This window comes from Hypanus sabinus, chromosome 7, assembly GCF_030144855.1.
Source record: "Hypanus sabinus isolate sHypSab1 chromosome 7, sHypSab1.hap1, whole genome shotgun sequence".
NCBI lineage: Eukaryota > Metazoa > Chordata > Chondrichthyes > Myliobatiformes > Dasyatidae > Hypanus > Hypanus sabinus.
The window spans coordinates 89693738-89721641 of NC_082712.1; the positions used below are offsets into that span (position 1 = coordinate 89693738).

At 44.2% G+C, this 27904-nt stretch overlaps 1 protein-coding gene across 4 annotated transcripts in view; it reads right to left on the reverse strand.

Moving 5' to 3' along the window:
* Positions 1 to 11001: 11001 nt before the first annotated feature.
* ponzr6 (plac8 onzin related protein 6) overlaps positions 11002 to 27904 on the reverse strand; it is a 57957-nt gene continuing 41054 nt past the window's right edge. For all 4 annotated transcript variants that reach the window (XM_059975140.1, XM_059975139.1, XM_059975137.1 and 1 more), the window contains 3 exons: positions 22798 to 22930; positions 19225 to 19403; positions 11002 to 12412 (listed from right to left, as the gene is read on the reverse strand). In XM_059975140.1, coding sequence (XP_059831123.1) covers positions 12209 to 12412; positions 19225 to 19403; positions 22798 to 22921 — 507 coding nt within the window. In that variant the 5' untranslated portion in view covers positions 22922 to 22930 and the 3' untranslated portion in view covers positions 11002 to 12208. The remainder of the gene's footprint in view (positions 12413 to 19224; positions 19404 to 22797; positions 22931 to 27904) is intronic.

A 27904-nucleotide genomic window follows, 5' to 3' on the forward strand; every position in this document is an offset into this window, starting at 1 on the left:
AATGATGGGGCAGGTGAAGTTGAGTGGATTTATCCCCTTTGGTTCAAGTGCCTGATGGTTGAGGGGCAGTAACTGTTCCAGAACCTGATAGTGTAAATCCTGATGGCAGCAGTGAGAAGAGAGCACGGCCTGGTTGGTGGGGGACCCTGATGATGGATGCTGCTTTCCTGTGATGTTTCATGTAGATGTGCTCAATGGTTGGGAGGGCTTTACCCATGATGGTCTGGGCTGTATCCACTACTTTTTGTAGAATTTTCCATTCAACAGCATTAGTCTTTCCATTAGCGCTGGAGGAACTCAACAGGTCAGGTAGCATTTGTGGATGGGAATAGGCAGTCAACATTTCAGGCCAACACCCTTCATCTGGATGGACTGAACGTTCCTGACCCAAAACCACAACTGTCTATTTCCCTGCACAGATGCTGTCTGACCCGCTGAGTTCCTCCAGCATTTCAACTTTCAAGATTCAAGACTGTTTATTGCCACTCATCAGTATACTAGTGTAAAGAAGACTAAAATAATTGTTAAAACATGAGAGATTCTGCAGATGCTGGAAATCCAAAGGAACACACACAAAATGCTGGAGGGACTCTGCAGGCCAGGTACCACCTATGGAAAAGAGTAAATCCTTCTTCAGGGCTTGAGGAGAAAGGATCGAAAGGAGATGAGAGTGGACCATAGGAGAAAAAGAAGGAGGAGGAGACCCAGAGGGAAGAAATAGGCAAGTGAGGAGAAGTGAAAGGTCAGAGTAGGGGATGGGATTTGTTCAGCAGAAGAAATTGATACTCATGCCATCATGTTGGAGGCTACCCAGATGGAATTTAAGGTGTTGCTCCCCCACCCTGAGGGTGGCCTCATCTTGGCTCAAGAGGAGACCATTGATTAACATGTCGGAATGAGAATTGGAATTAAAATTCTGCTTATGGTGAATGGCTACTCTGGATTTAATGTAGCATAGAAGAAGCATACAAGACACAATAAATACTGTAAGTACGATTAGCTTGTATACATAGACAGTTGTATGTACTTACATTAAGCGATGCCAGGTACAGGAGAACCTGTATGTTAGATCATAAACTGTAGGGATACAGACCGTGCAGGAAGATGGACGGTATAAATTGCCCTCATGGTCAGGATAGACATGATGACCCAAATGGCCTGTCCCTGTGCTGTGCTCTTCTGTCTCTTAAAGAAGAGCTCAGGGGTGACCTCCAGCTGGCCTCCTCACAAGATTCTGCATGGATCCTCACTGCCTGGATCTGGAGGGAACATGGCTCTGTATGGGGAGCGAGCTGATTCAGCCCTTCCCTCCAGACCTGTCGCGATGGATCAATACTCAAGTTTATTTATTATGTGTACGTTGAGGAATGACCTGAGCTTTGACCAATTTAAGGGCTGGGCTAGACTGAAAAGGTCAGGTACAGGCCGAATTGAGGTGGTGGGGCCTGGTCACAGGCCTGACAGTCTATCAAAGCAGCAGTGCCTGGGCCCAGGCTTGAGGAGCAACCTGAGGTCTGACTGATTTAAACACCAGGCCAGCTTGAAAAGGTCAGGGTGATGGGCCTGAGGCGAGGGATGGACCGGTTCAGCTCGCTTCTCTGAGGTGAGATTTACTCATCACGACACTGAACTGTAGCCTGTAGTTAACGGGCTCCAGGATCCACTTTGCCCGGCTTTGTGACTGTGAACTCACTTCCCTGAGCTGCAGTTCCGAATGCTATTTGCTTACTTTTATTGTTTTCACGATCTGTTTTCTTTCTCTCCTGCACGTTTGGCGGTCCTTTGTTTCAGTGGGTTCTGCTGCGTTTCTTTGTTTTGTGGCTGCCTGTAAGGAGACGAATCCTAAGGTTGTATAATGTACACAGACTTCAATAATAAATGTAAAGAATGATAATAATAATAATAAATGTACTTTGAAATGGACAGTAAAATACGTTGTTTGTGTTGACAACCAAACTTCTGAACAGTTGAGGTCACAACTCTGGCTTAGTTGTTTTTTTGGTACTTTTAGGATTGTAAGGATGGAAAACAGGAGAGAGGAGTTTATCCATTTGTTTTTTATTGAGATATGGTGTGGTATAAACCCTTACAGCCCTTCAAGCCATGCTCCCTAGCAACCACCCACCCACCCCACCCCGATTCAACCCTAGCCTAATCACGGGACAATTAACCTACCAACTGGTATGTCTTTGGACTGTGAGGTGGAACCGGAACACCTGGAGGAGACCCACACAATGATGGGGAGAATGTATAAACTCCTTACAGGCAGCGGCGGGAATTGAACCAGGGATCGCTGGTACTGTAGAGGGTTGTGCTCACCACTATGCTAGTGTGCCGCCCTCTTATATGATGGTTAGGAGTCCCATTAGGGTTTAAGGATGGGGATGTGGGGGAATTAGAGGACAAGCCAGAGTCTAAGCCTCCACACCACCTTTGAAGGCTGGTGACATGGTCGTGATTGGATGTGGGGCCAGCAGACCAGCGAGGACATTTGGGTGGGTCACCAGGGAGTCTGTTCAAGGCCTGGAATTTGGGTCCTCATCCAGGGACCTCTTCCGTCATCATCAGTGAGTCCTGGTTGATACCGAAGCTCGAAGCGCAACTGTTGATCAGAAGAGCAAACACGAGGACATCTGCAGATGCTGGAAATTCAAACAACACACACAAAATGCTGGTGGAACACAGCAGGCCAGGCAGCATCTATAGGGAGAAGCGCTGTCGACGTTTCGGGCCGAGATCAGAAGTTAGGTTGCTTGGAATTCCAGCTGTCGAGGCCTGTTGGGCAGAGCCCCAAGTCTGTGGAGGCCAAGGCATTGGATATATTTAAAGCAACAGTTGATAGGTTCTTGATCAGTAAGGATGTTGAAGACAGGACAATGGGATTGAGAGCGATACTAAGTCGGCCATGATGGAATGGCAGAGCAGACTCGATGTGCTGAATGACCTAATTCTGCTCCTGCGTCTTGTCATCTTTGCAAGTTTCTGAGAAAATCAAAGCCCCAAAGTTCATAAATCTACAAGTCCACTGGAGGCCGAGAGCACCCAGTCCTGTGGTTAGAAGAGTGTGTGTGTGAACGTGTGTGTGTGTGAACGTGTGTGTGTGTGAACGTGTGTGTGTATATGTGAATATGTGTGTGAGTGTGTATATATGTGAACATGTGTGTGTCTGTGTGTGTGTATGTGAATGTGTATATGTGAACGTGTGTGTGTATATGTGAACGTGTGTGAGTGTGTGTCTGTGTGAGAGTGTGTGTCTGTGTGAGAGTGTGTGTATATGTGAACGTGTGTGTGTATGTGAACGTGCGTGTGTGTATATGTGAACGTGTGTGTGTGTCTGTGTGTGTATATGTGAATGTGAACCTGTGTGAGTGTGTGTGTGTGTGTGTGTGTGTGTGTGTGTGTGAACGTGTGTCTGTGTGTGTATATGTGAACGATGTGTGTGTATATATGAACGGTGTGTGTGTATATGTGAACGGTGTGTGTGTCTGTGTGTGTGTGTGTCTGTGTCTGTGTGCAGCTCCCAACATCTCCTTAGTTGTGAAGGCCATTGACACAAACGATGCATTTCACTGTATGTTTCGATGTGCATGTGAAAATTAGATCTGAATCTGAATCTGAAACGTTGGCCTGTCTGGAAACCATCTCAGTTAGTCCCATTAAGTACAGTAACCTCTAGATCTTTCCTGTCCAAGCACATAGCCAAATGTCAGTATTGTACCTGCCTCAACCACTTCCTCCACCAATGCAAGCACAGCAGAACCTGACCTTCCAAATTTAGACAGCCAGAGGAAGTTTCACTCTGGTGAAGATGCCTATTTGCATATCTCCCTAATTTCTTCATCATATTTTACATAATTTGATTTAAAACACTCTTTCCTTTGTCCTGATGCACTTCCTTGCCCCCCCCCCACCCCCCAGGTTGAACTACTGTTCCCAGAAGGCTTACAAAGATCCAAGGCTCACAAGGTCCTTTTTCTCTGGGGTCAGCTGGGCACAAATTTATCTTAAGCTGATAAGGCATAGGAACAGAATTGGGCCATTCATCCCATCAAGTCTGTTCCACCATTCCCTCATGGCTGATTTATTAACCCTCTTGACCCCATTCTCCTGCTTTCTTCCCATAACAGTTGACAGCCTGAATAATCAAAAACCTGCCAACCTCCTCTTTAAGTTTACCCAATGACTTGACCACCACAGCATCTGTGGCAATGAATTCCAGAGTCACCACCCTCCGGCAGAAGAAATTCCTCCTTATTTCTGTTCCTTGTATTCTGAGGCTGTGATTCTGGACACCCCCACTATATGAAACATCGTCTCCACGAATGAAATGCCAGAGAAACTCAGCAGGCCAGACAGCATCTATGGAGAAAAGTAAACAGTCAATGTTTCAGGCCAAGACTGTTCATCAGGACTGGAAAGGAAGAAGAGAGGTCAGAATAAGAACGTAGGAGGAGGGGAGGAAGTACAAGGTGACTGGTGAGAGGTGAAACCGGGAGAGGAGGAGGGGCTGAAGTAAAGAGGGAAGTTGACAGGTGAAAGAGATACTGGGCTGGAGAAGGGGGAATCTGACAGGAGATGACAGAGGACCATGGAAGAAATGAAAGTGGGGGAGCACCAGATGGTGATGGGCAGGTAAGGAGGTAAGATTAGAGAGGGAAACAGGAATGGTGAAGGAGGGGGCAATTACCAGAAGCTTTAGAAAACATTTATGCCATCGGGTTGGAGCCTACCCGGGAGGAATATCCTCCCCTCCCCTCCCTCTACCTCCTCCTCCTGACCTCTTTCTTTCCAAACCTGATAAAGGGTCTCGGCCCAAAACGTCGACTGGTTGCTGTTTTCCATCAGTGCGGTCTGGCCTGCTGACTTCCTCCAGCGTTTTGTGTGTGTTGCTTTGGATTTCCAGCATCTGCAGATTTTCTCTCGTTTGTAAACATCCTCTCCATGTCCACTCTATCTAGGCTTTGCAATATTCAGTTTTCAATGAGATCCCACCTTGTTCTTCTGAACTCCAATGAGTACAGGCACTGAGCCATCAAATGCTCTTCATACATTAACCCGTCCATTTCTATGATTATTCTCGAGAACTTCCTCTGGATCCTCTCCAATGCCAGCACGTCCTTTCATAGATAAGGGGACCATCCTTTCTTACATAAGGGCCCCCACTTTGGCAAAGGATCAGGCAGCCTGCTCGGACCAATTCCATGGCATGGCATTGCTGAGGGCTGTGACTGCCCATCTTTGCCAGGCCGCGGAGCAGACTGCTTGCAGATAACCTCCCCTTCATCAACCTTGCCTCCAACTTCCACCCTGCCCTCAAATTTATCTGGTCCATGTCTGACACCTCCCTCCTCTTTCTCGATCTCTCTGTGTATATCTCTGGAGACAGCTTATCTACTCACATCTATTATGAACCCACAGACTCTCATAGCTACCTGGACAATACCTCTTCCCACCCTGTTACTTGTGAAAATGCCATCCCCTTCTCTCACTTCCTCTGTTTTTAGGAAGATGTTTTTCATTCCAGAATGAAAGAGATGTCCTCCTTTTTCAAGGAAAGGGTCTTCTCTTCCTCCACCATCAAAGCTGCCCTCAACCAGATCTCTTCCGTTTCATTCATGTCTGCTCTTGCTCACCTGCGAGAAGCTTGGGGTCATCTGCTGTGTCTGGTGCCCCCAGTGTGACCTCCTGTATATCGGTGAGATCCAACATAGATTGGGAATATTCCAGAAAGTGAAAGAAAAGTGAGAGGTGGTCCAAACATGGAGATACATCATCCTATGACCAAAACATCACAGGGACATCCCTCCCCACTTATGGTAGTATCTAGAGAAGGCACTCATTCAAGAAAGCAACATCCATCAAAGTTCACTACCATCTGCTCCTTAGGTGATAAGCCTCTCACTCCCAGAATCATTTTTGTGAACCTCCTTTGGTATGTAGACAAAATAGACAATCTGTGATGCATCAATCTCTATACTGTACCTGTAAAAACTGATGACTGTCGTTGGGATTTCTTCAGTGATTTGTGGAATTTTCTGCCATAGCATCGGCACTCGGTGGCTACTTTATTAGGTATATCTGCTTCTTAATGCAAAGGTCTAATCATATTGTAGCAACTGAATGCATAAAAACATGCAGATATGGTCAAGAAGTCCAGACCAAATATCAGCACAGTGAAGAAATGTGATCTAGATGACTTTGACCATGCCAGACGGGGTGGTTTGAATATCTCAGAAACCGTTCATGCACACCAGTCTCTAGAGTTTACAGAGAATGTTGTGAAAAACAAAAATATCCAGTGAGCAGCAGTCCTGTGGGCATAAACCTCTTTTTATTGAGAGAGGTCGAAAGAGAATGGCCAGAGTGGTTAAGCTGACAATAACTCAAATAACAACAGTTACAACAGTGGTGTGCAGAAGAGCATCTCTGAATGTACAAAACATCGAACCTTGAAGTGGATGGTCTACAGCAGCAGAAGACCAGGAACATACAGTCAGTGGCTACTTTACAGGAGGTACAGGAGGTATCTAATAATGTGACTACTGAGTGTACGTGGTTGGATCAACACAATTTGTTGCTAATACTTATATCTTGGAACTTGAAGATCTGAATCATTTTGACCTCAGTACCTCTGATACAGACAGGGGCAAGTTCTCCTCCAGTAAATGACCATGAAGTTTTAGAGGCGGATGCAATTAAAACGTACAAACAAGCTGGATGAACTCAGCAGGTCGAGCAGCATCCGTAGAAAGGAGCAGTCAATGTTTCGGGCCGAGACCCTTTGTCAGGACAAAGGGTCTGTCCAGTGTCCTGATGAAGGGTCTCGGCCCGAAACGTTGACTGCTCCTTTCAATGATGCTGCCCGACCTGCTGAGTTCATCCAGCTTGTTTGTATGTGTTGATTTGACCCCAGCATCTGCAGTGTACTTTGTGTTTGGTGCAATTGAAAGATGCCTCTACAGATGTATGGTTGAGAGCATTCTGACTGGTTGTGTTAATCAGAGAAAATCTGCAGATGCTGGAAATCTCACAAAATGCTGGAAGAACTCAGCAGGCCAGCCAGCATCCATGGAAAAGATTACCAGAAGGAGGTGATGGTCAAGCAAGGAAACAGGGTGAGATGGGGAATGGTGAAGGACAGGTGGGGGCGGGGGCAATGGGAGCATTACTGGAGTTTCAAGGAATCGATGTTCATGCCATCAGGTTGAAAGCTACCCAGGAAGGCGTTGTTTCTCTAACTTGAGTGTGGCCTCAACCAGTTCCCCTCCACCACCATACTCTTCCGTCTAGCAGAACTTGTCCTCACTCTTAATAATTTCTCCTTTGGTTCCTCCCACTTCCTTCAAACAGAAAATGCAGCCATGGGCACTCACATGGGTCCCAACTATGCCTGCCTTTTGTCAGCTCCTTGGAACAGTCTATGAACCAAGCCTACACTGGTATCTATCCCCTATTTTTCCTACACTACATTGACGACTGCATTGGTGCTGCTTCCTGCACGCATTTAGAGTTTGTTGACTTCATCAACTTTGCCTCCAACTTCCGCCCTTCCTCAAATTTGTCTGGTCCATGTCTGACACCTCCCTCCTCTTTCTTGATCTCTCTGTCTCTTTCTCTGGAGACAGCTTATTTACTGACATCTATTATAAGTCCACAGACTCTCACAGCTACCTGAACTAGACCGCTTCCCACCCTGTTACTTGTAAAAACACTATGCCTTTCTCCCAATTCCTCTGTCTCCACCACGACTGCTCTTAGGAGGAGGCTTTTCATTCCAGAATGGAAGAGATATCCTCTTTTTTCAAAGAAAGGAGCTTCCCTTCCTCCACCATCAAAGCTGCCCTCAACCGTATGTCTTCCATTTCACATACATCTGCTCTTGCTCACCTGTGAGAAGATTGGGGTCATCTACTGTGTCTGTTGCTCCTAGAGTAATCTCCTGTATATTGGTGAGACCTGACATAGATTGGGAGACTGCTTCGCCAAGCACCCATGCTCCGTCCGCCAGAAACTGCGTCCCCAGTGGCCACCCATTTTAATTCCACTTGCCATTCCCATTTCGCCATGTCAGTCCATGGCCTCCTCTACTGTTACAATGAGGCCACACTCAGGTTCGAGGAACACCACCTTATGTTCCATCTGGGTAGCCTCCAAGTTGATAGAATGAACATTGATTTCTCAAACTTCCAGTAATTTCCCCTCCCCCTTCACCACTTCCCATCCCCTTTTCCCTCTCTCACCTTATCTGGTGTTCTCCTCCCCCTTTTCTGTCTTCCATGGCCTTTATTTAACTCCTATCAGACTCCCCCTTCCCCAGCCCTATATCTCTTTCACCAATCAATTTCCCAGCTCTTTACCTCACCCATCCGGGTTTCACCTATCCCTTGTGTTTCTCCCTCCCCTCCCCCCCACCTTTTAACTCTACTCATCTTTTTTTTTGCTCCCAGCCCTGCAGAAGGGTCTCGGCCTGAAATGTCGACTATTCTCTTATCCATAGATGCTGTCTGGCGTGCTGAGTTCCTGCAGGATTTTGTGTGTTGGTTGTGTTAATCATCTGGTATGGAGGCACCGAAGCACAGGATCAGAAATGGCCGCAGAGGGTTGCAGACCCTGCCAGCTCCATTGAGGGCACGAGCCTTCCTCTCACTGAGTACAACTTCAATAGGCCATGCCTCAAGAAGGTGGTATTCATCATGAAGGACCCTCACAGTCCCAGACATACCCTTTTCTCATTACTACCATCGGGGAAGAGATGCAGGAGCCTGAAGACCCACATTTAACATTTTAGGAACAGCTTCTCCTCCTCTGCCACCAGATTTCTGAACAGTCCCTCAACCCATGAACACTACCTCACTACTTTTGCTTCGTTTTTGCACCATTATTTTTTATATGTTCTTATTGTAAGAATATATTTTTCTTATTTTAATTTTTATGCTTTGCACTATACTGCCGCTGCAAAACCAGATGTCACGATATGTATCAGCAATAATAAATCTGATTCTGGTTCCGATGTTTGAATGGATATGGATATAGGAAAAGCTTAGAGTGACATGTGCGAAATTCAGGCAACAAGGAAGCACCTGGGTTAGCATGGACTAGTTGAACTGAAGGGAATTTTTTGTGCTGTGTTACTATGAGTCCAAAACTTCACAAATACAACTGGAGGTCCCTCAATGCACCTTTCTATTCTTGGCTTTATACAGCTCTACTTAGGCCACATATTGGGTACACTTCTGGTCTCCCCCAATACAGGATGTGGAGGCTTTGGAGGTGGGTGCAGAGGAGGCTCATAAGATGCTGCCTGGATTTGAGGGCACATGCTACAAAGAGAGCTTAGACAAATAAGATTGTTTTCTTCGGAACGTTAGAGACTAAGGGGGGACGTGATAAAGTCTCATAAGGTTATGAGAGGCAGAGATAGAGAAGAGAGCTGGTATCTTTTCTGCAGGGTTGAAACGTCTCACTTAAGCGGGTGGGGGTAAGTTCACAGGACGATGAATGGGGCAAGTACTTTAGAGAGGTGGTTGCCTGGAATGCACTGGAAGGGTTGGTGCTGTAGGCAAATATGCCAGAGCAGCGGTTCCCAACATTTTTCATGCCATGGCTCCCTGCTGTCAACCAAGGGGTCCGTGGACCCCAGATTGGGAGGCCCTCCACTAGAGGCATTTAAGGGTTGTTTAGATAGGCACATGAACGTGCAGAGAAATGGGGGGATGAGGATATTGTATAGGGCAGAAGGGATTAGTTTAGTTGTGGACTTAATTACTAGTTTAACTTGCTTGGCACTATATCGTGGGTGCATAGCGGTTAGCGTGCTAATAATATTATCTCAGGGTTTCGGAGTTCAATCCCAGCATCCTCTGTAAGGAGTTTGTACTTTCTCCACATCGAATCCATGGGTTTCCTCCCGCAGTTCAAATACGTACCGGTTAGTAAGTTTATTGGTCATTGTAAGTTGTCCTGTGATTAGTCGAGGGTTAAATCAGGGGTTGCTGGGCTGGAAGGGGCCTGTTCCACGTTGTATCTCTAAATCAATCGATCAATAATGGGCCAAAAAGCCCACTACCATGCTGTCGTGTTCTATGTTCTGTCTGTCTCTGGGGCATATCCTTCATGACACAGCTCAGACAAAACAAATTGAGAATCTCCCTCTCAAACTCTCGTTTGACTCCTTCATGAACGGCTGACGGAATGAAATTAGTAGTTAAACGAGTAAATTAAAACGCTCCACCAGACCAGTTCCTTCTGCCTACACAATGTGCATGACCTTCCAGTCGCGAGCCTGTCTACGAGCCTTTCTACCATCCTGTCATGGTCTCGGGAAATGGAAGCTCCCACACTCCCTTTGCAAGTAGTGCAGAATTAGTGGAACCAATTCCAGAATGAGTCCTTCTCCAGACGCTGTTTGTAGAATTGCCAGCACACAGACTTTCGAATATAGAAGACATCTATCTCAGTTCCTCACTTTTCAACCACATCTTCCCTTATGAGACCACAGATACTAATGTTCAGTGTTACACCTTCCACCACTCTCCTATCTCAGACACAACACCAAGATCCCAAAGACTGCAGGGGTGCGAGTTTATAACAGCACAGGGGCTGTCATTGTTATGCAAGGAATTATTTTCTTGTCTCTTTTCACCTTTCCCCCCTTCCCATCCCACAGAAGATACAAAAATCTGAAAGCACATACCACCAGGCTCAAGGATATTGCTCGCAGACTCTAACTGTGAGGAAAAAAAGTTCGTCACAGCTTCTTCCCCTTGGCCATCAAATTTCCGAGCAGACAATGAACCCAGGAGTACTACCTCAGTATTTTTGTTCTCTTTTTGCACTACTATTTTTTCAATATATATTTTTATTGTAATTTGTAGTGTATTTTATGCATTGCACTGTACTGCTGCCGCAAAACAACAAATTTCACGATGGATGTCAGGAAAATTTCAGCCTGATTCTGTTATAAGACGACTGAGTGGTTCCCTAGTCCAATAAGATGGAGTGTTCATTTTCAATCTTTTTTTATTGATTTAAAAGAATAAGGATAAGTACAAGTCAGAGGAGGTTATCTCAAATACATATTTCAAAAATAGTACAAGGAAAGAAATATACACTGTCACAATCATATATAGTATAGTAATAAGCTAATATAAAGGAAAAAAAGAACAACTCCTCTTAACAATTTATAGAAAAAAAGACTCAAAAACTTCTATTATGAGAAGAGAAAAAACCCACTAAACTAGCCTAAAACAAAGAAAAAGGAACTGGGCAGTCCATTTTGAGAATATAATTTTTAAAAAATGGAAATATCCTTCTGGTCAAATCTAAAACTTCATGGTGAAGTAAAAAAAGATTAACCGAAAAAGTAAAAAGAATTAGATCATATGAAAATATTGAATAAAAGGTTTGCCACGTTTGCTCAAATTTAAAAGATGTATCAAATGTCCGACTTCTGATTTTCTCCAAACTTAAACATGACATAATGGAGGAGAATATATGTGTGTGTGTGTATGCACTATGTGTGTGTCATCTGCGTCTCTGTGTGTCTGGGTAAGTGTATGTGAGTGATCAAGTGCCTGTGTGTGTGGGTTCTACCCTCCAAATGTTTTGGACTCTCTTGCAGCGAGATCGAGATTTTGTTCTGCCCAATGCACGTTGGGGTAGAGGATTCACGTAGATAGCCTGTTTGAAGCTGGGAGAGTTCTTTGCAATACAGCGGGCTCTAACTAATCAGAGTTCACTTTTACAATCAAATCCACAAATACAGATCTCCTTGAAAGAGAGAGGGACTGAGAGACACTGGTCAGTGTACAGATATCCTGAGAGAGAGGGACTGAGAGATACCGGTCTGTGTACAGATATCCCATGAGAGAGAGGGACTGAGAGACACCGGTCAGTGTATAGATATCCTGAAAGAGAGGGACTGAGAGACACCGGTCAGTGTACAGATATCCCCCTGAGAGAGAGGGACTGAGAGACACTGGTCAGTGTACAGATATCCTGAGAGAGAGGGACTGAGAGACACTGGTCAGTGTACAGATATCCTGAGAGAGAGGGACTGAGAGACACCGGTCAGTGTACAGATATCTCCTGAGAGAGAGGGACTGAGAGAAACTGGTCCGTGTCTTATGGGGAGAGTGCAATCCAATAAACATTATTTCAAACTTCTATTGCTCTGCATAGATCATTTTCTCAGCCCAAACACACAGCTTTACTGTGGGTACTGAGGGGCCACCTGATTGGAAGGCTGGGCTGCGTACATAGGCTGGGGCACGTAGGTCGGGTGAGGCAACATGGAGGTGGTGGCGTTGATTACGGTCACCTGCTGCTTGCGTTGCTTTATCTCCCTGGCGATTTGACACCAGCCGCACGAGAGGCACCAGTACATAATGCAGCAGTCATTGCAGATGGATCCCTGAGTGAAGAGACAGAACGATTCGTCAGTGTCTGACCTTTGGCAAGTTGCCCACATTGAATGGCATCACCCCTTTCAGCTGGCCCTTCAGTCCCAAACAGTCCAAACCCACCACCAGCCGTTCTCCCCACATACTTGTCTGCAAAGCAGCTGTATGGGGGTGTTGACATTGTATTGACATTGACATATACTGTATGACATTGTCACCTTCATAGGCTGGGATATTGAATATACACCCAGGTACACCTGCAGATAATGCAAATATCCAATCCACCAATCATACAACAGCAACTTAATGCATAAAAGCATGCGGACATGGTGAAGAGATTCAGCTTTGTTCAGACCAAACGTCAGAAGTGTGATCTAAATGACTTTGACTGTGGGATGATTGCTGGTGTCGTACAGGGTGGTTTGAGTCTTCAGAAACTGCTGATCTCCAGGGGATTTTCACACACAACAGAGAATGGTGTGAAAAACAAGAAAATAAGAGCACCCAGTGAGCGGCAGTTTTGTGGGTGAAAACAGCTTGTTAAGGAGAGAGGTCAGAGGAGAATGGCCAGACTGGTTCAAACTGACAGGAACTCAGATAACCTCTCATAGTCCCAGAACACAATCAGGAAAAGCTCAATACCTCTACGTTCTGGGGAGGCTGAAGGGAGCTGGACTTTGCACATTCATACCCACACCATTCTGCAGATGCTCAGCAGGGTGCGTCATCTGTGCCTGGTACGGAAACCACACCGTAGCCTCCTACAGGTAGTCAAAACTGCCCAACGCATCACCAGCCTGCCCACTATCAAAGATGTATGTCTATTTACAGAAAGGTGCTGGAAAAGGGCCAGTGACAACGTGAAGGATCCCACCCACCTGCTCATGGACTATTTGTCCCAATCCCTACGTGGCAGCCACACTGGGACCATTGAACTCAAAGGTAGTTACTACCCCCAAGCAGCAAGTGATCAACACCTCCACTCACTAACCCACCCCACCACACTATATTGTTTTTATATAGATTCTCCTGCACCTATTATCACTTTATGGACATTCAATCAATATATATAAGCTATCTTATATATTTATATTTATTGCAATTTTTTATTCATGTGTAATTTCTTTTGAGTGTCATCAGATCTGGACAGTTGTTCTCCTTTACAATTGTGTACTGGAAGTGACATTAAACAAACTTGAATCTTGAGTTACAACAGTGGTGTGCAGAAGAAAATCTTTGGATGCACAACATTGGAACCTTGAAGTGGATGGGCTGCAGCTACAAAAGAAATTGAACGTACACTCAGTGGCCACTTCATTAGGGACAGAAGCAACCTAATAAAGTGTCGATGAGGGTAAAAGTTAGGATGTTAGGTGCAGCTTTAAAAAACACCAGATAAATTACAGACGTTTGAGAAGTATCGGCATGACATCTTAAACTTTGACGAACTTCTATAGATGTGTAGTGAAACCAATACAGCTTTGTATGGAAGCACCAACCCCCTTGAATGGAAAATCCTACAAGTAGTAGTGGATATGGCCCAGACCCTTCCTCAGGACTGGATTTCCAGCCTTCTGCATTTCAATCAGGATCAGCAGCATCTTCAAAACATTACCATTGTTTCTGTCCTCACTTTTCGTTCCAGATATTCACCCACCTCGGTATGGAAAATTTACCCCTCAGATCTCCTTTAAATAACCATATAACAATTACAGCACAAAAACAGGCCATCTCGGCCCTTCTAGTCCGTGCTGACGCTTACTCTCACCTAGTCCCACTGACCCACACTCAGTCCATAACCCTCCATTCCTTTCCTGTCCATATTTTACGTTAAATGACAATACCGAACCTGCCTCTACCACTTCTACTGGAAGCTTGTTCCACACAGCTACCACTCTTTGAGTAAAGAAATCCCCCCTCACGTTACCCTTAAACTTTTGCCCCCCAACTCTCAACTCATGTCCTCTTGCTTGAATCTTCCCTACCCTCAATGGAAAAAGCCTATCCATGTCAACTCAATCTATCCCCCTCATTATTTTAAATACCTCTATCAAGACCCCCTCAACCTTCTACGCTCCAAAGAATAAAGACCTAACTTATTCAATCTTTCTCTGTAACTTAAGTGCTGAAACCCAGGTAACATTCGGATAAATCTTCTCTGTACTCTCTCTATTTTGTTGACATCTTTCCTATAATTGTGACCAGAACTGTACACAATACTTGAAATTTGGCCTAACCAATGCCTTGTACAATTTTAACATTACATCCCAACTCCTATACTCAATGCTCTGATTTATAAAGGCCAATATACCAAAAGCTTTCTTCACCACCCTATCCACATGAGATTCCACCTTTAGGGAACTATGCACCATTATTCCTAGATCACTCTGTTCTACTGCATTCTTCAATGCCCTACCATTTACCATGTATGTCCTATTTGGATTATTCCTACCAAAATGTAGCACTTCACACTTATCAGCATTAAACTCCATCTGCCATCGTTCAACCCACTCTTCTAACTGACCTAAATCTCTCTGCAAACTTTGAAAACCTACTTCATTATCCACAATGCCTGCTACCTTAGTATCATCTGCACACTTACTAATCCAATTTACCACTCCATCATCCAGATCATTAATGTATATGACAAACAACATTGGATCCAGTACAGATCCCTGAGGCACACCCACTAGTCACCAGCCTCCAACCTGACAAACAGTTATCCACCACTACTCTCTGGCATCTCCCACCTAGCCACTGTTGAATCCATTTTACTACTTCAATATTAATACCTAATGATTGAACCTTCCTAACTAACCTTCCTTGCAGAACCTTGTCAACGGCTTTACTGAAGTCCATATAGACACCTTACTTGCCAAAGCAACCTCGTATCTTCTTTTAGCTTTTCTAATTTCTTTCTTAAGATTCTTCTTACATTCTTTATATTCCTCGAGCCCCTCATTTACTCCATGCTGCCTATATTTATTGTAGATATCTTTCTTTTTCCTAACCAAGTTTCCAATATCCCTTGAAGATCATGGCTCTCTCAAACTTTTAACCTTTCCTTTCAACCTAACAGGAACAGGTCCCACCTTCCCTGGAAAACTGCCCAATTATCTATAAATCTGAAGCCCTCCCTCCTGCACCATGTCTTCAGCCACATGTTGATCTGCACTATCTTACTATTTCTAAACCCACCTGCACGTGGCACTGGTGGCAATCCTGAGATTGCTATCTTGGAGGTCCTGTCCTTTAACTTGGCACCTAGCTCCCTAAACTCACCTTTCAGGACCTCCTCACTCTTCCTACCCATGTCATTGGTCCCTATACGGACAACAACATCCAGCTGCTCACCCTCCCTCTTGAGAATACTGAGAACTCGATCCGAGATATCGCGGACCCTGGCACCAGGGAGGCAACAGACCATCGGGGTTTCTCGATCTCTTCCACAGAACCTCCTATCTGTCCCCCTAATTACTGAATCCCCTATCACTACTGCACTCCTCTTTTCCCTCCTTCCCTTCTGAGCTGAGCGTCCAGTCTTGGTGCCAGAGACACAACCACTGCAACTTATCCCTGGTAGGTCGTCCCCACCAACAGTATCCAAAACGGTACACTTATTGTCTTCACTTAAATGTCTTCACTTTGACAATGAACCCAGGCCTGCACAACCAGGCACCTTCCAGTCTCCACACAGCTAACAGGGATCACCTGCCACTCATTTCTAACTTGTCACCTGCAGCCTATTTAAACCCAGCTCTCATTCACACCCCTTCTTCACCCATTGAACCGGCCAGTTGCTATTAGCTTTCTGTCACCTTGTTGCCTCATCATGTTAAGTATCTGTTCTCTCTTTGTAGGTAAACTTTACTTAAATGAGCTTGTTTATTATTCCAAATATAAGATGTTAAAATTGAATCTAAAGAATCAAAGTAGGTCTTAGGAATAAAATAGGTAAAGCCTGAAAAAGATATAAAAATTTGGGAAGAATCTTCATTTTAATCAAATTAATTCAGCCAATTAGGGATAAAGAAAGAGGAGACCATTTAAAAAGCGTCTTTTTCACATAATTCAATAAGGGTTTTAAGTTTTCTTTAAATAAATTCTTGAAATTTTTAGTAATTGTTACACCTAGATATGTAAATTGACTTGTAACAACATGGAACGTAAATTTGGCATTTGATGACATTAGGTCATTTAAAGGAAATAGCTCACTTTTATGTAAGTTCAGCTTATATCCTGAAAAAAACTAAACTGGGAAATTAAAGAACTAAAGGTAAAGAAGTTTCAGTGTTAGAGATAAAAAGTAAAATATCATCAGCATGTAACGAAATTTTATGAGTCATACCTTCCCTTAGTATACCAGAAATGTCCTTAGATTCTCGAAATGCTATTGCTAAGGGTTCTACAGCTAAAGCAAAAAGTAAAGGACTAAGAGGGCCACCTTGTCTAGCTCCCCGCTGTAATTTAAAGGGCTTAGAAATTTGAGAGTTAGTAATAACCTGAGCAGTAGGAGACAAGTAAATTAATTTAACCCAACAAATCTTATATTTGGAATAATAAACAAGCTCTTTTAAGTAAAGTTTACCTACAAAGAAATAATAAAGAGATTGGTGGATTAGCCCTACCCAATTTTAGGTTTTATTATTGGGCTGCCAATATAAGGAATATTACTTTTTGGTACTATTATATTTATCATAAAGATTGCCCATCATGTGTCTCCTTAGAAGTTAATTCTGTAAAAAGTTCCTCTATTGTCTCTCTTCTTGGATCATACTCTTCTTTTTCAGCAAATAAAACAACAGATAACATAATTGCTAAGCAAACTTTAAGGATCTGGTCTCAATTTAGAAAATTTTTTGGTTTAGTGAATTTTTCATTATCATCTCCCATTCTCCTTAATTACTTTTTTTATCCCTTCCATGACTGACAAAGTCTTTAAGGATTGGGATGAACTAGGTTTTAAGTGTTTTTGGGACCTGTTTATCTCAGGATCTCTTGCTTCATTTGACTAATTGTCAATTAAATTTGCACTGCCAAAAACATATTTTTACAGATACCTTCAAATTAGAGATTTCTTACATTTCCAATTAACTTCTTTTCCTATAGGTCCTGATAAAAATTTATTGGATGATCTTTTAAATTTAAAACTTTTTGTTAATGGTTCTATTACCGGTATCTATAACTTGTTGATTGATTCTAGATAAGACTTTTTAGATAAAATAAAAAAAGCTTGGGAAGATGACCTAAATTGTCAAGATTTCTGATGAAAGATGGAATAAAATTCTTAAATGGGTTAATAAATCATCTTTCTGTGCTTGTCATTCTCTTCTACAATTTAAAGTGGTTCATAGAGCTTACATTTCTAAACTGGAGCTGTCCAGTTTTTATCCGAACGTTTGTCCATTTTGTAATAAATGCAACTCTGCTGATGCCACTTTAATTCATATGTTTTGGTTATTCCATACCTTCTCACAACTTTGACCCAAATCCCCTTACTGCCTTGTTTGGTATTATTGCAAATGAAGATATAACTTTAAATACTCCTAACCTACAGGTTTTAGTTTTTACCTCTCTTTTAGCAAGGAGAGCAATCTTGCTTAAATGGAAGGTGTCAACCCCTCCTACACATCTTCAATGGCTACGTGATATTATGTCTTATGTAAATTTAGAAAAGATCCGCTGCTCAGTCTTAAATTCAAAACAATCTTTTTATGATATCTGGGGACCTTTCCTAAATTACTTTTCCAATTTATAAAGTTTAACAGTGCACAGACTTTTATGTATATATCTATCTTCTCTTCTTAAGCGAATGTTTTTTTTCTAATTGCCCATTATCATCCATCAGCTTTTTTCTTTGGTAGTTGGTAGGGGGTTGACTTTTATATAAAAAAATTCTTTTATGTATGACCTATCTTTAAATTTTTGATTACAGAGCAGTATACCTTTATGTGATATGCTATAACATTTTGATCAATTTTATTACAATATATGAATGTACATAATTTATGTTGAGATTTATCTAAGTGTTGCACTCTGTAAATCTTGTTTTTTCTTCTGAATAAAAATATTGTAAAAAGAAAGTATCTGTTCTTTTTTGTTTTGTGTCCCCTCATTGCTTGTTACTTTGCTGTTTATTATTAACATGATCACTCACCACTAAATCACCTCTGCTGCTCTGTGTTTGAGTCAAACCTTCTCTACATTTCCTTATTCTAGTTCTAGACTCTGTGTCCTGGATCAAAAAGACTTTGACCATCTATCCTATCTAGGTCCCTCCCAATTTCAGAAAGCTCTACGAATTCACCCCTCAGGGAGAAAAACACAACTGTAGCCAAACTCTCCAGGAAATCCAATCTCTCCTTATAACTATGGTCCTCCGTACAGACTGAGTGAGTCTCCTCTGTGTTCTCTCTGTTTCTATCACTTCCTTCCTGTAGTGCTGCAGCAGAACTGCATTTGGTGATACAGACCAGGAGAGACACACATAGGCAGAGAAAGACAGACAGAATGTGACACGGGCAGAGAGAGAGAGAGAGAGAAAGAGGACAGAGATGGGGGTTGGAAAAGGGGGGGGGGAGAGAGAGAGAGAGAGGTGGGGACAGAGAGAGTGAGGGAGAGAGTGAGAGAGGACAGAGAGAGAGGGGAGAGCGAGGGAGCGAGGGCGTGAGCAAAAGAGAGAGTGACAGACAGAGAGAGAACAACTGAACACAGGGTGAAACGTGGCCATGAGTGACAGGAAAGTGGTGATGGTATGGGTGGGGTTATCCCAACTCTGGAAATTTGGCCTGGGATCATGCCTTGCCAGGACCTTTGACCTTACCGGGATGTTGTAGCGCTCACGGGTGGCTGATCGCATGACGAGGGAGATCGGTGGAATTGTACTCGAGACGTAGCCACAGCCGTTAAAGCACAGCTCCAGCAGTGGGAGGCAGAGGCACTCTCCAAATTCGTCAGCCGTCTTACACATGAAGCAAGGAAAGCACCAGACAGCAAGGCAACCTGGGGAGAGCAGGGCCTAAAGGTCAGAGGTCACACAAGTACGCACACGCACGGAACGATATGGGCCGAACAAAAGACATTGGGAATAACTGGAGAGCACATTAGCGTGATGCTGTAGTCCTCTGTGACTCGAGGACTTGTCTCTGATTGTGGCTGTTTCTTTTGCATTCAGGTCGTGAGCTGAATTGAGAGCCTAGCCAACATGGAAACCAACTTCACCTCCAGGGATTCTGTCTGCACTCCTCACAGCCGGCATAATAAAGACCCCCCACCCCACCACCCAGGACATTCTCTCTCCACCCCCTCCCATTGGGCAGAAGGTGCGTAGAAACACTCGAAAGAACATACCACCCTCCAGACTCCAAGGCGGCTTCCATCCCATAGTTATAAATCAACTGACAGAGCTCCTGAATGTTAATGAAGAACACTTAACTGAAGGCCACAAGACATAGGAGCAGAGTTAGGCCATTCTGCCCATCGAGATTACTCCAGCCTCCTGCCTTCTCCCCATAACCTTTGATGCTCTTATTAATGACAACCTATCAACCTCCGCTTTAAATATACTCAAAGATTTCACCTCCGTAGGAATCTGTGGTAATGAGTTCCACAGGTTCACTCCCCTCTGGCTAAAGAAGTTGCTATTCATCCCTGTTCTAAAGGTAGATCCTTTTATTCTGAAGCTGTGCTCCCTGGTGCTAGACTCCCCTATGTCCACTCTGTCTAAGCCTTTCAATAAATTTAACAATAAGCCATTCAGCCCATCCAGTCTGCTCTGCCATTACATCATGATTAATGCACATCCCTCTCAGCCCCAATCTCCTGCCTTTTTCCTGTATCCCTTCATTCTCTGACTAATCAAGAGTCTATCAAACTTTGCTTAAATGTACCCAGTGACTTAGCTTCCACAGTCACCTGTGTCACGAATTCCACAAATTCACCCCCCTCTGGCTGAAGGAGTTCCTCTTCATCATTATAAAAGGACACCCCTCTATTCTGAGGATGTGTCCTCTGGACTTAAAGTCCTTCACCGTAGGAAACATTCTCTCCACATCCACTCTATTGAGGTCTTTCACCATTTGATAGGTTTCAATGAGGCCAGCCCTCATTCTTTAGAATTGCGGTGAGTAAAGGCGCAGGGCCATTAAGCACCCCCGATATGACAAGCTTTCAATCCCGGAATCATTTTCATGAACCTCCTTTGAAACCTCTCCTTTGTTAGCACATCCTTTCTTAGATAAGGGGCCCAAAACTGCTCACAATACTCCAAGTGAGGCCTCACCGGTGCCTTACAAAGCCTCAACATTACATCCTTGCTTTTATATTCTAGCCCTCTTGAAATGAATGCTAACATTGCATTTGCCTTCCTCACCCCACAGACTTAACCTGAAAATTAACTTTTAGGATTCCTGCACTTGTGCACCAAACATTAAACTTGACTTTAATGTAGACACGCTAATCCAGAACTCATGTTTTGGGTGCAGGTTTATGGGAGTAGGTAGCTTAAATTGTTTGGCATAGACTTGATGGCCCAAAGGGCCTGTTTCTATAACTCTCTGTCTCTAACTCATGTCTTTTTCTCATTGGTTGTTTGTCAGTCTTTGTTTATGTACTGTGTAGCTTTACACAAATCCTATCGTATTTCTTTATTTTCCGGTAAATGTCTACCAGAAAATCAATCTTAAGGTATATGATGACAAGGTGGTACAAACACTTTGATAATACATTTTCTTTGAAATTTGAACATCGTTGGGATGTGGGAGGGAACTGCAGCACCCGTGGGAAACCAGTGCGTTCACAGGGAGAAGGGACACACACACACAGTGCTGATGTCAGGATCAAGCCCGACATCAGACGTCAGGTGTAAGTTGGTGACGCGCTGGCTCTGTCTGTTGACAAGGTAATCAAGCCTGACAAGGTGAACTTACAGCTGGAGGGACTGTTTTCTGGTTTTATTACATTCCTCTCATAGTTCCATAAATACATTTAAAAAACAGCCATAAATCTGATGCAAAATATTTTTGTGTCTCCGTCTGATGACGCTCCCTAACACACTTCTCATGTGTCTGTGGCCCACCCATCTGAAACTTGTCACATGGCTCTGCCACAAATTAAATGGGTTAAACTAGGAAGCTCTCTCTGTCCTGCAGCAACTGGATCTGATCCCGGTGGGAGGGGTTAACATGAGGCAACTGGAGAGAGGAGGGGATTGGTTGTTCACTGGCTGTGCATTTAGTAAAGTTTAGTTGAATTTGGCACTGGGCTTGATGCAGATCTTCCTGCTCCTGTCCTGACGTGACGTGTGTTGTGTGTGTGTGTGTGTGTGTGTGTGTGTGTGTGTGTGTGTGTGTGTGTGTGTGTGTGTGTGTGTGTGTGTGTGTGTGTGTGTGTGTGTGTGTGTGTGTGTGTGTGTGTGTGTGTGTGTGTGTTTTTCTTTAGTGTGAGTGTGAGTGCTTTTTATATCTACTTGAAAGACACGGTTACAGTGTGTCTGCGTGCATAGCTGAATTCAGATTAACTTATTTATCACAGTGAAAAGCATTGTTTGTACTGTATTTAATAACAGATTCACTACCAACTGCTTTCTCATCTCTGTCCTAAATGGACATCTCTTTTTTCTGAGGTGTGCCCTCTGGCCCTTGACTCCCCCACTATAGGAAACACCGACTCTATCTAGGCCTTCCAATATACAGTAGGTTTCAATGAGATCCTCCTCATTCTTCTAAATTCTGGCAAGTACAGGTCCAGAGCCATCAAGCACCCCCGCACATTAACGTTTTCATTCCTGGGATCATTCTCCACAGGCTCTCCGATTTCTTTTCTTAAATAAGAGGCCTAAAACTGCTCACGTTACTCCAAATGCAGCCTGACCAATGACTTGTGAAGCCTCAGCAATACGTCCTTGATCTTATATTCTGGTCCTTTTGAGACAGAAGCAAACATTGCATTTGCCTTCCTCACCTGCAAGTTAACTTTTGGGGAATAATGCACGAGGACTGTCAAGTCCCTTTGCACCTGTGATTTCTGAATTTGCTCCCCATTTAGAAAACACTTCATTCCTTCAGCCAAAGTACATGATCATACACTTCCCAACATGGTATTCCCCACACAAGCCTTTGGCAGACACTGGGTGGTACCATGGATATGTGCATCAGCCTGTGCGACATCTTGCATGGGGAGATACCCGAGTGTGTAAATAAGTGAGTGGTGTTCTGGTGTGTGTGTTTGTGAGCGTGTCAGTGGCATGTGTCCATGGACATCCCTACAATGAACTCTCCTGTTGAAACTGCCCTTCAACTGTCTTTGTCTCCAGCTTCCCATTGTTTTTCGGAGATGGGGGGGCTCACAGTGCGCGGGTGAACGCGGGCACACAGGGTGGGGGAGCGCAGGTACGTACAGATGCCGCAGTCGTCGCAACAGTCACAGATGCCGGTACTCCAGCCTTGTCTTGAATTGCTAACCACCGTGGTGGTTGTGGTGCTCATCTGCGGTTGGGAAACTACCACGACGGGAGCTGCCATGGCCAATCACTAGATGGAGAGAGAGGGGCAAGAGGTCAGTTCAAAGCTGGAAACATCGGGACCATTCCCCACCTCCTTCGGATCCCCTCCAACCCCTCCCGTTAGCAATTGGTCCCACGTGCTGAGGTAATCCAATCACCAATAAAGACTACCCTACGTAGGATTGTGAGGACAGCAGAGAGGGTCCTCAGGGTCTCTCTTCCACACATCCAAGATATTTATCAGGAGTGCTGTGTATGCAGGGCCCTAGCATTGTCAAGAATTCCTCCCATTCATCATATTATCTTTTTGACCCCACCTCCCCCCCACCACCTACCGTCAGGCAGGAGGTATCGAAGCATTATGACGAACTGTTAGGAATGGAAACAGCTTCTTCTCCCGTATCATGAGACGACTGAACTACCTGCCACACCCAAGTCTCATCATGTATGAAGCAGTAGTGTTGTACTCAAATCACAAACAAGAAAGAATCTGCAAGCGCTGGAAGTCCAAGCAACACACACAAAATGCTGGAGGAACTCCGCATCGATGGAAAAGAGTACAGTCGACGTTACGGGCTGAGACCTTTCAGCAGGAAGGGTCTAGTGTTGTTCTGTTTACTTTTTAAACTTGTGTTGTAAATGCACCTTATGCCAAGCGCCAACCTTCTGGAATTTATTTTACTATTCCACGTAATAACAAATTTCACGACAATGTCAATGATATTAAACTTGATTCTGATTCTCAGGGCCTGCAGTCCATGGAGTTCACAACTGAAGGTATCGTCCAAATGTTTGACCGATTCTCAACTGCTGCTTCAGAATCCTGGAGCCCCCTTGCAAATGAGGGATCTCCTTCAACTAACGCCAGTTCCAGACGCGAGCTCGTCCCTTCCCTGGGGGTGATTAGAGATGGGAAATAAAAGCTCACAGGGACACTGGACATGGACTCCAACACCAAATGCTACCAGAGGAGATCCAAGTTGGTGTTACGCTGTATTACGGTTAGCGCGATTGTTTTATAGGGTCAGCCGTAAGATCATGATTCAATTCCCGCCGCTGCCCGTAAGGAGTCTGTACATTCTCCCTGTGACTGTGGTTTCCTCTGGGTGCTCCGCTTTCCTCCCACATCCCAAAGGTTCATGGGCTGGGGTTAGTGAGTTGTGGGCACATTACGTTGGTGTAGGAAATGTAGCGACTGTAACATTGACTATTTATTCCCCAACTTAGATGCTGCCTGAGCTCCTGAGTCCTTTCCACAGACTGTTGTTAATTTGTAGATGATGGATAACACAGGTTACAGATAGTACTCAGGAACACAACCCCAGTGAAACCCGCATTGTTCTAATCGACAGAGGCACTGTGTCTGTATCTCTCTCCAGAATGTACAGGTTAAAATCTGTCAAAAGCTGCAGCACACTGTCTTCTCGTTACTACCACTGGGGCAGCAGCAACCGGGGTTCAATTCTTACCGCTGCCTGTAAGGAGTTCGTACGTTCTCCCCTGTGACCGCCTGGGTTTCCCCCAGGTGATCTGGTTTCCTCCCACGGTCCAAAGACATACCAGCTGATTGGTTAATTGGTCATTGTAAATTGTCCCGTGATTAGGCCAGGGTTAAATCTGGAGTGGGGGGGGGGGGAATGCTAGGTGTCACAGCTCAAAGGGCCGGAAGGGCCTATTCCACACTGAATCGCAAATAAATAAATAAACGTTGGGAAGGAACTACAGGAGACTGAAGAACCACACTCAACAATTCAAGAACAGCTTCCTGGGTTCAATTTAAGGGAAGTTTGGATAGGTACACAGATGGTAAGGGTTATGAAGGGCTAGGTGGTGGTCAATGGGAGTAGGTAGTTTAAATGGTTCAGCACAAACTAGATGGGTCAAAGGGCCTGTTTCTGTGCCTGACTCTATGACTATGGTTGAAGAGTCAGAGGGTAGCAGAGATCACAGAGGGGAGCAGTGAGGGAGGGTCTCACTGAATTCCTGTTGAAGAGACTTTAGGGTAGGGATACCTCGAAAAGACTTCACAATGCTGGAATAGCAGAATCTTCAGACTGTCTCATTTTAACGTAAGAGGAGTGTTCAATAGCTCTGGGCCTCAAAGTTTCAAAGAATGAGGGGAGATCTCCTTGAAACCTATTGAATATTGAAATTCTAGGTGGAGTGGACATGGAGAGGATGTTTCCTATAGTGAGGGAGTCTTGGACCAGAGGCTGCAGCTGCAGAATAGAGGGATGTCTCCTGAGAACAAAGGTGAGGGTTCATGGTGAATCTGTGGAATTTATTACCAGAGGTGAAGGCCAAGTCATTGGGAATATTTAAAACAGATGTTGATAGGTTCTTTATTAAAAAGAGTGTCAAAGGTTATGGGAGAAAACAGGAAAGTGAGGTTGGGAGGGATAATATATCTGATATGTTAGAATGGCAGAGTGGACCCAAAGGGCTGAATGGCCTAATTCTGCTCCTATGCCATAACTAGTCTTATTCGTTCACCAAGGTTCAGTGAAAATACAACTAAAGGTCATAGGTTAAAGGTGAAAGGTAAAATGTTTAAGGGGAACTCCTTCACTCAGAGAGTGGTGTGAGTGTGGAATGAGCTGCCAGTGCAAGTGGTCGATGCAGTTTCGATTTCAGACTTTAAGAGAAATTTGGATAGGTACCTGAATGGGAGCGATATGGAGGGGTATAGTGCAGGTGGAGGTCGATGGGACTAGGCAGATTAATAGTTCACATGGACTAGATGGGCTGAAGGGCCTGTTTCTGAGCTGTAGCGTTCTATGATCTGAAATGTACAGTTTTGCTGCAGCAGTACAGTCCAAAGACACAGAGTTACAAATTTAAAATAACTGTTGATATCAGAAAGAAAAGCAAGGCAGAGTTAATCGGTTCATGGACTATTTGGAAATCTGCTCCCCCTCTGTGATCTCTGCTACCCTCTGACTCTTCAACCATAGTCATAGAGTCAGGCACAGAAACAGGCCCTTTGACCCATCTAGTTTGTGCTGAACCATTTAAACTACCTACTCCCATTGACCAGCACCGGGGCCCTAGCCCTCCAGAACACTACCATTCGTGTACCTCTCCCTTAAATATTGAAATCAAGCTCGCATGCACCACTTATGCTGGCAGCTCATTCAACCCTCTCACGCCTCTCAGAGTGAAGAAGTTTCCCCTCAAGTTCCTGTGAAACTTTTCATCTTTCACCATTAACCCATGACCTCTCGTTGTAGTCCCATATTTTAGTAGACAAAAGGTAGAATGTCTTTACCCTATCGATACCCTTCATGATATTGTATATGTCCATCAGATCTCCTCTTAATCTTCAATGTTCCATGTGCTCACCAATCCTTCTTCCCCTTAACCCCCCCCCCCCATTTATTTTGGCATCTTCCCACTTTATTTTCAGTCCTGAAGAAGGGTCTCGGCCCAAAACATTGGCTATTTGTTTCATTAGGAGTTAGAGGAGATTTCGTATGTCACCTAAGACACTCAAAATTTTCTACAGATGTACCATGGGGAGCATTCTGACTGGCTGCATCACCATCTGGTATGAAGAGGAGGGGGGCTACTGCACAGGATCGAAGGAAGCTGCTCAGAGTTGTAAAATTAGTCAGATACATCATGGGTACTAGTCTCCGTAGTCTCCAGAACATCTTCAAGGAGCGGTGCCTCAGAAAAATGGCGTCCATCATTGAGGACCTCCATCACTCAGGCCAGACCTTGTTCTCATTGTTACCATCAGGAAGGAGGTACTGAAGCCTGAAGGTATATATTTACCGTACTTCAGTACTTTTTTCCTATATTTATCATGTATTGCATTGAACTGCTACCACAATGTTAACAAATTTCATGACATATTTAACCCGATTCTGATTTCCATCATTGTTGCCTGACCTGCTGAGTTCCTCCAGTGTTTGTGTGTCATACATTAACAAAAGAGATAAATCTAATTCTGATTTTCAGTTCTTCAAATATGGTCTAATGAACAGCCTGTTCAAATTTAGAGCAACGTCTCTGTGTTTCAGTTTCATTTCTGTGGTTCTGGAACTCAGAAATTTTCTTTGTTGAATTTCCTGTTATGAAGTTGAACAGGTGCATTCAGTTGCAGAATCAAAAGACTGTGTCCGTCATTTCAAACCAGGGTGTGCAGAACTTCCTTCTCTCAGCAGGCTGTACATCTCCAGCATTCGCCATCATTGAGCAGGTTGTGGTGGAGTTTGATAAATGTCTAATAGACTCATCAGCATCTAGTGGGGCTTCAGCCATGATCACATTGAATGAAGGGCATGGTCGCACACACCCACCCACACTTACATATGCTCAGTAGGTACTTTACTAGATACACCAGCACCTGTATACTTGCTTGTTTTGCAAAGTATCCAAATCAGCCAAGTGTGGCAGTAACTCAATGCATAAAAGCATGTAGACATGGCCAAGAGGTTGAGTAGCTGTTCAGACCAAATGGGAAAGAAATGTGATCTGAGTGACCTTGACCGTGGAATGATTGTTGGTGCCAGATGGGGAGGTTTGAGTATCTCAGAAACTGCTGATCTACTGGAATTTATGTAAACAGCCTCTGGTGTTTGCAGAGAATGGTGCGATAAATAATGTTTTTCTGAACCCCATCATTCCGCCTTGTCCCCTTAACTGCCTTACCAGTCAAGAACCTAGAAATCTCTGCCTAATGCCTTGGCCTCCATAGCTCTCCATGGCCACACATCTCCCCCTCAGGCTGAAGAAATTCCTCTTCATCTCAATTCTGAGGCTTCACCCTGAGATCCTGCAATCTCCACTCTGTACCGATCTTTTAATGTTCAGAATATCAGTGGCCCAATGGTGTGGCAATCCACCCAGGCAGCTTTCCATTGCAAAACAGTGGAAATTTGAGGGGATCAAAGCATGGTAGCCTAGTGGTTAACACAATGGTATCAGCACACCAGGTTCAATTTCCACCATTGTTTGTAAGGAGTTTGTATGTCCTCCTTGATGTGCTCCGGCTTCC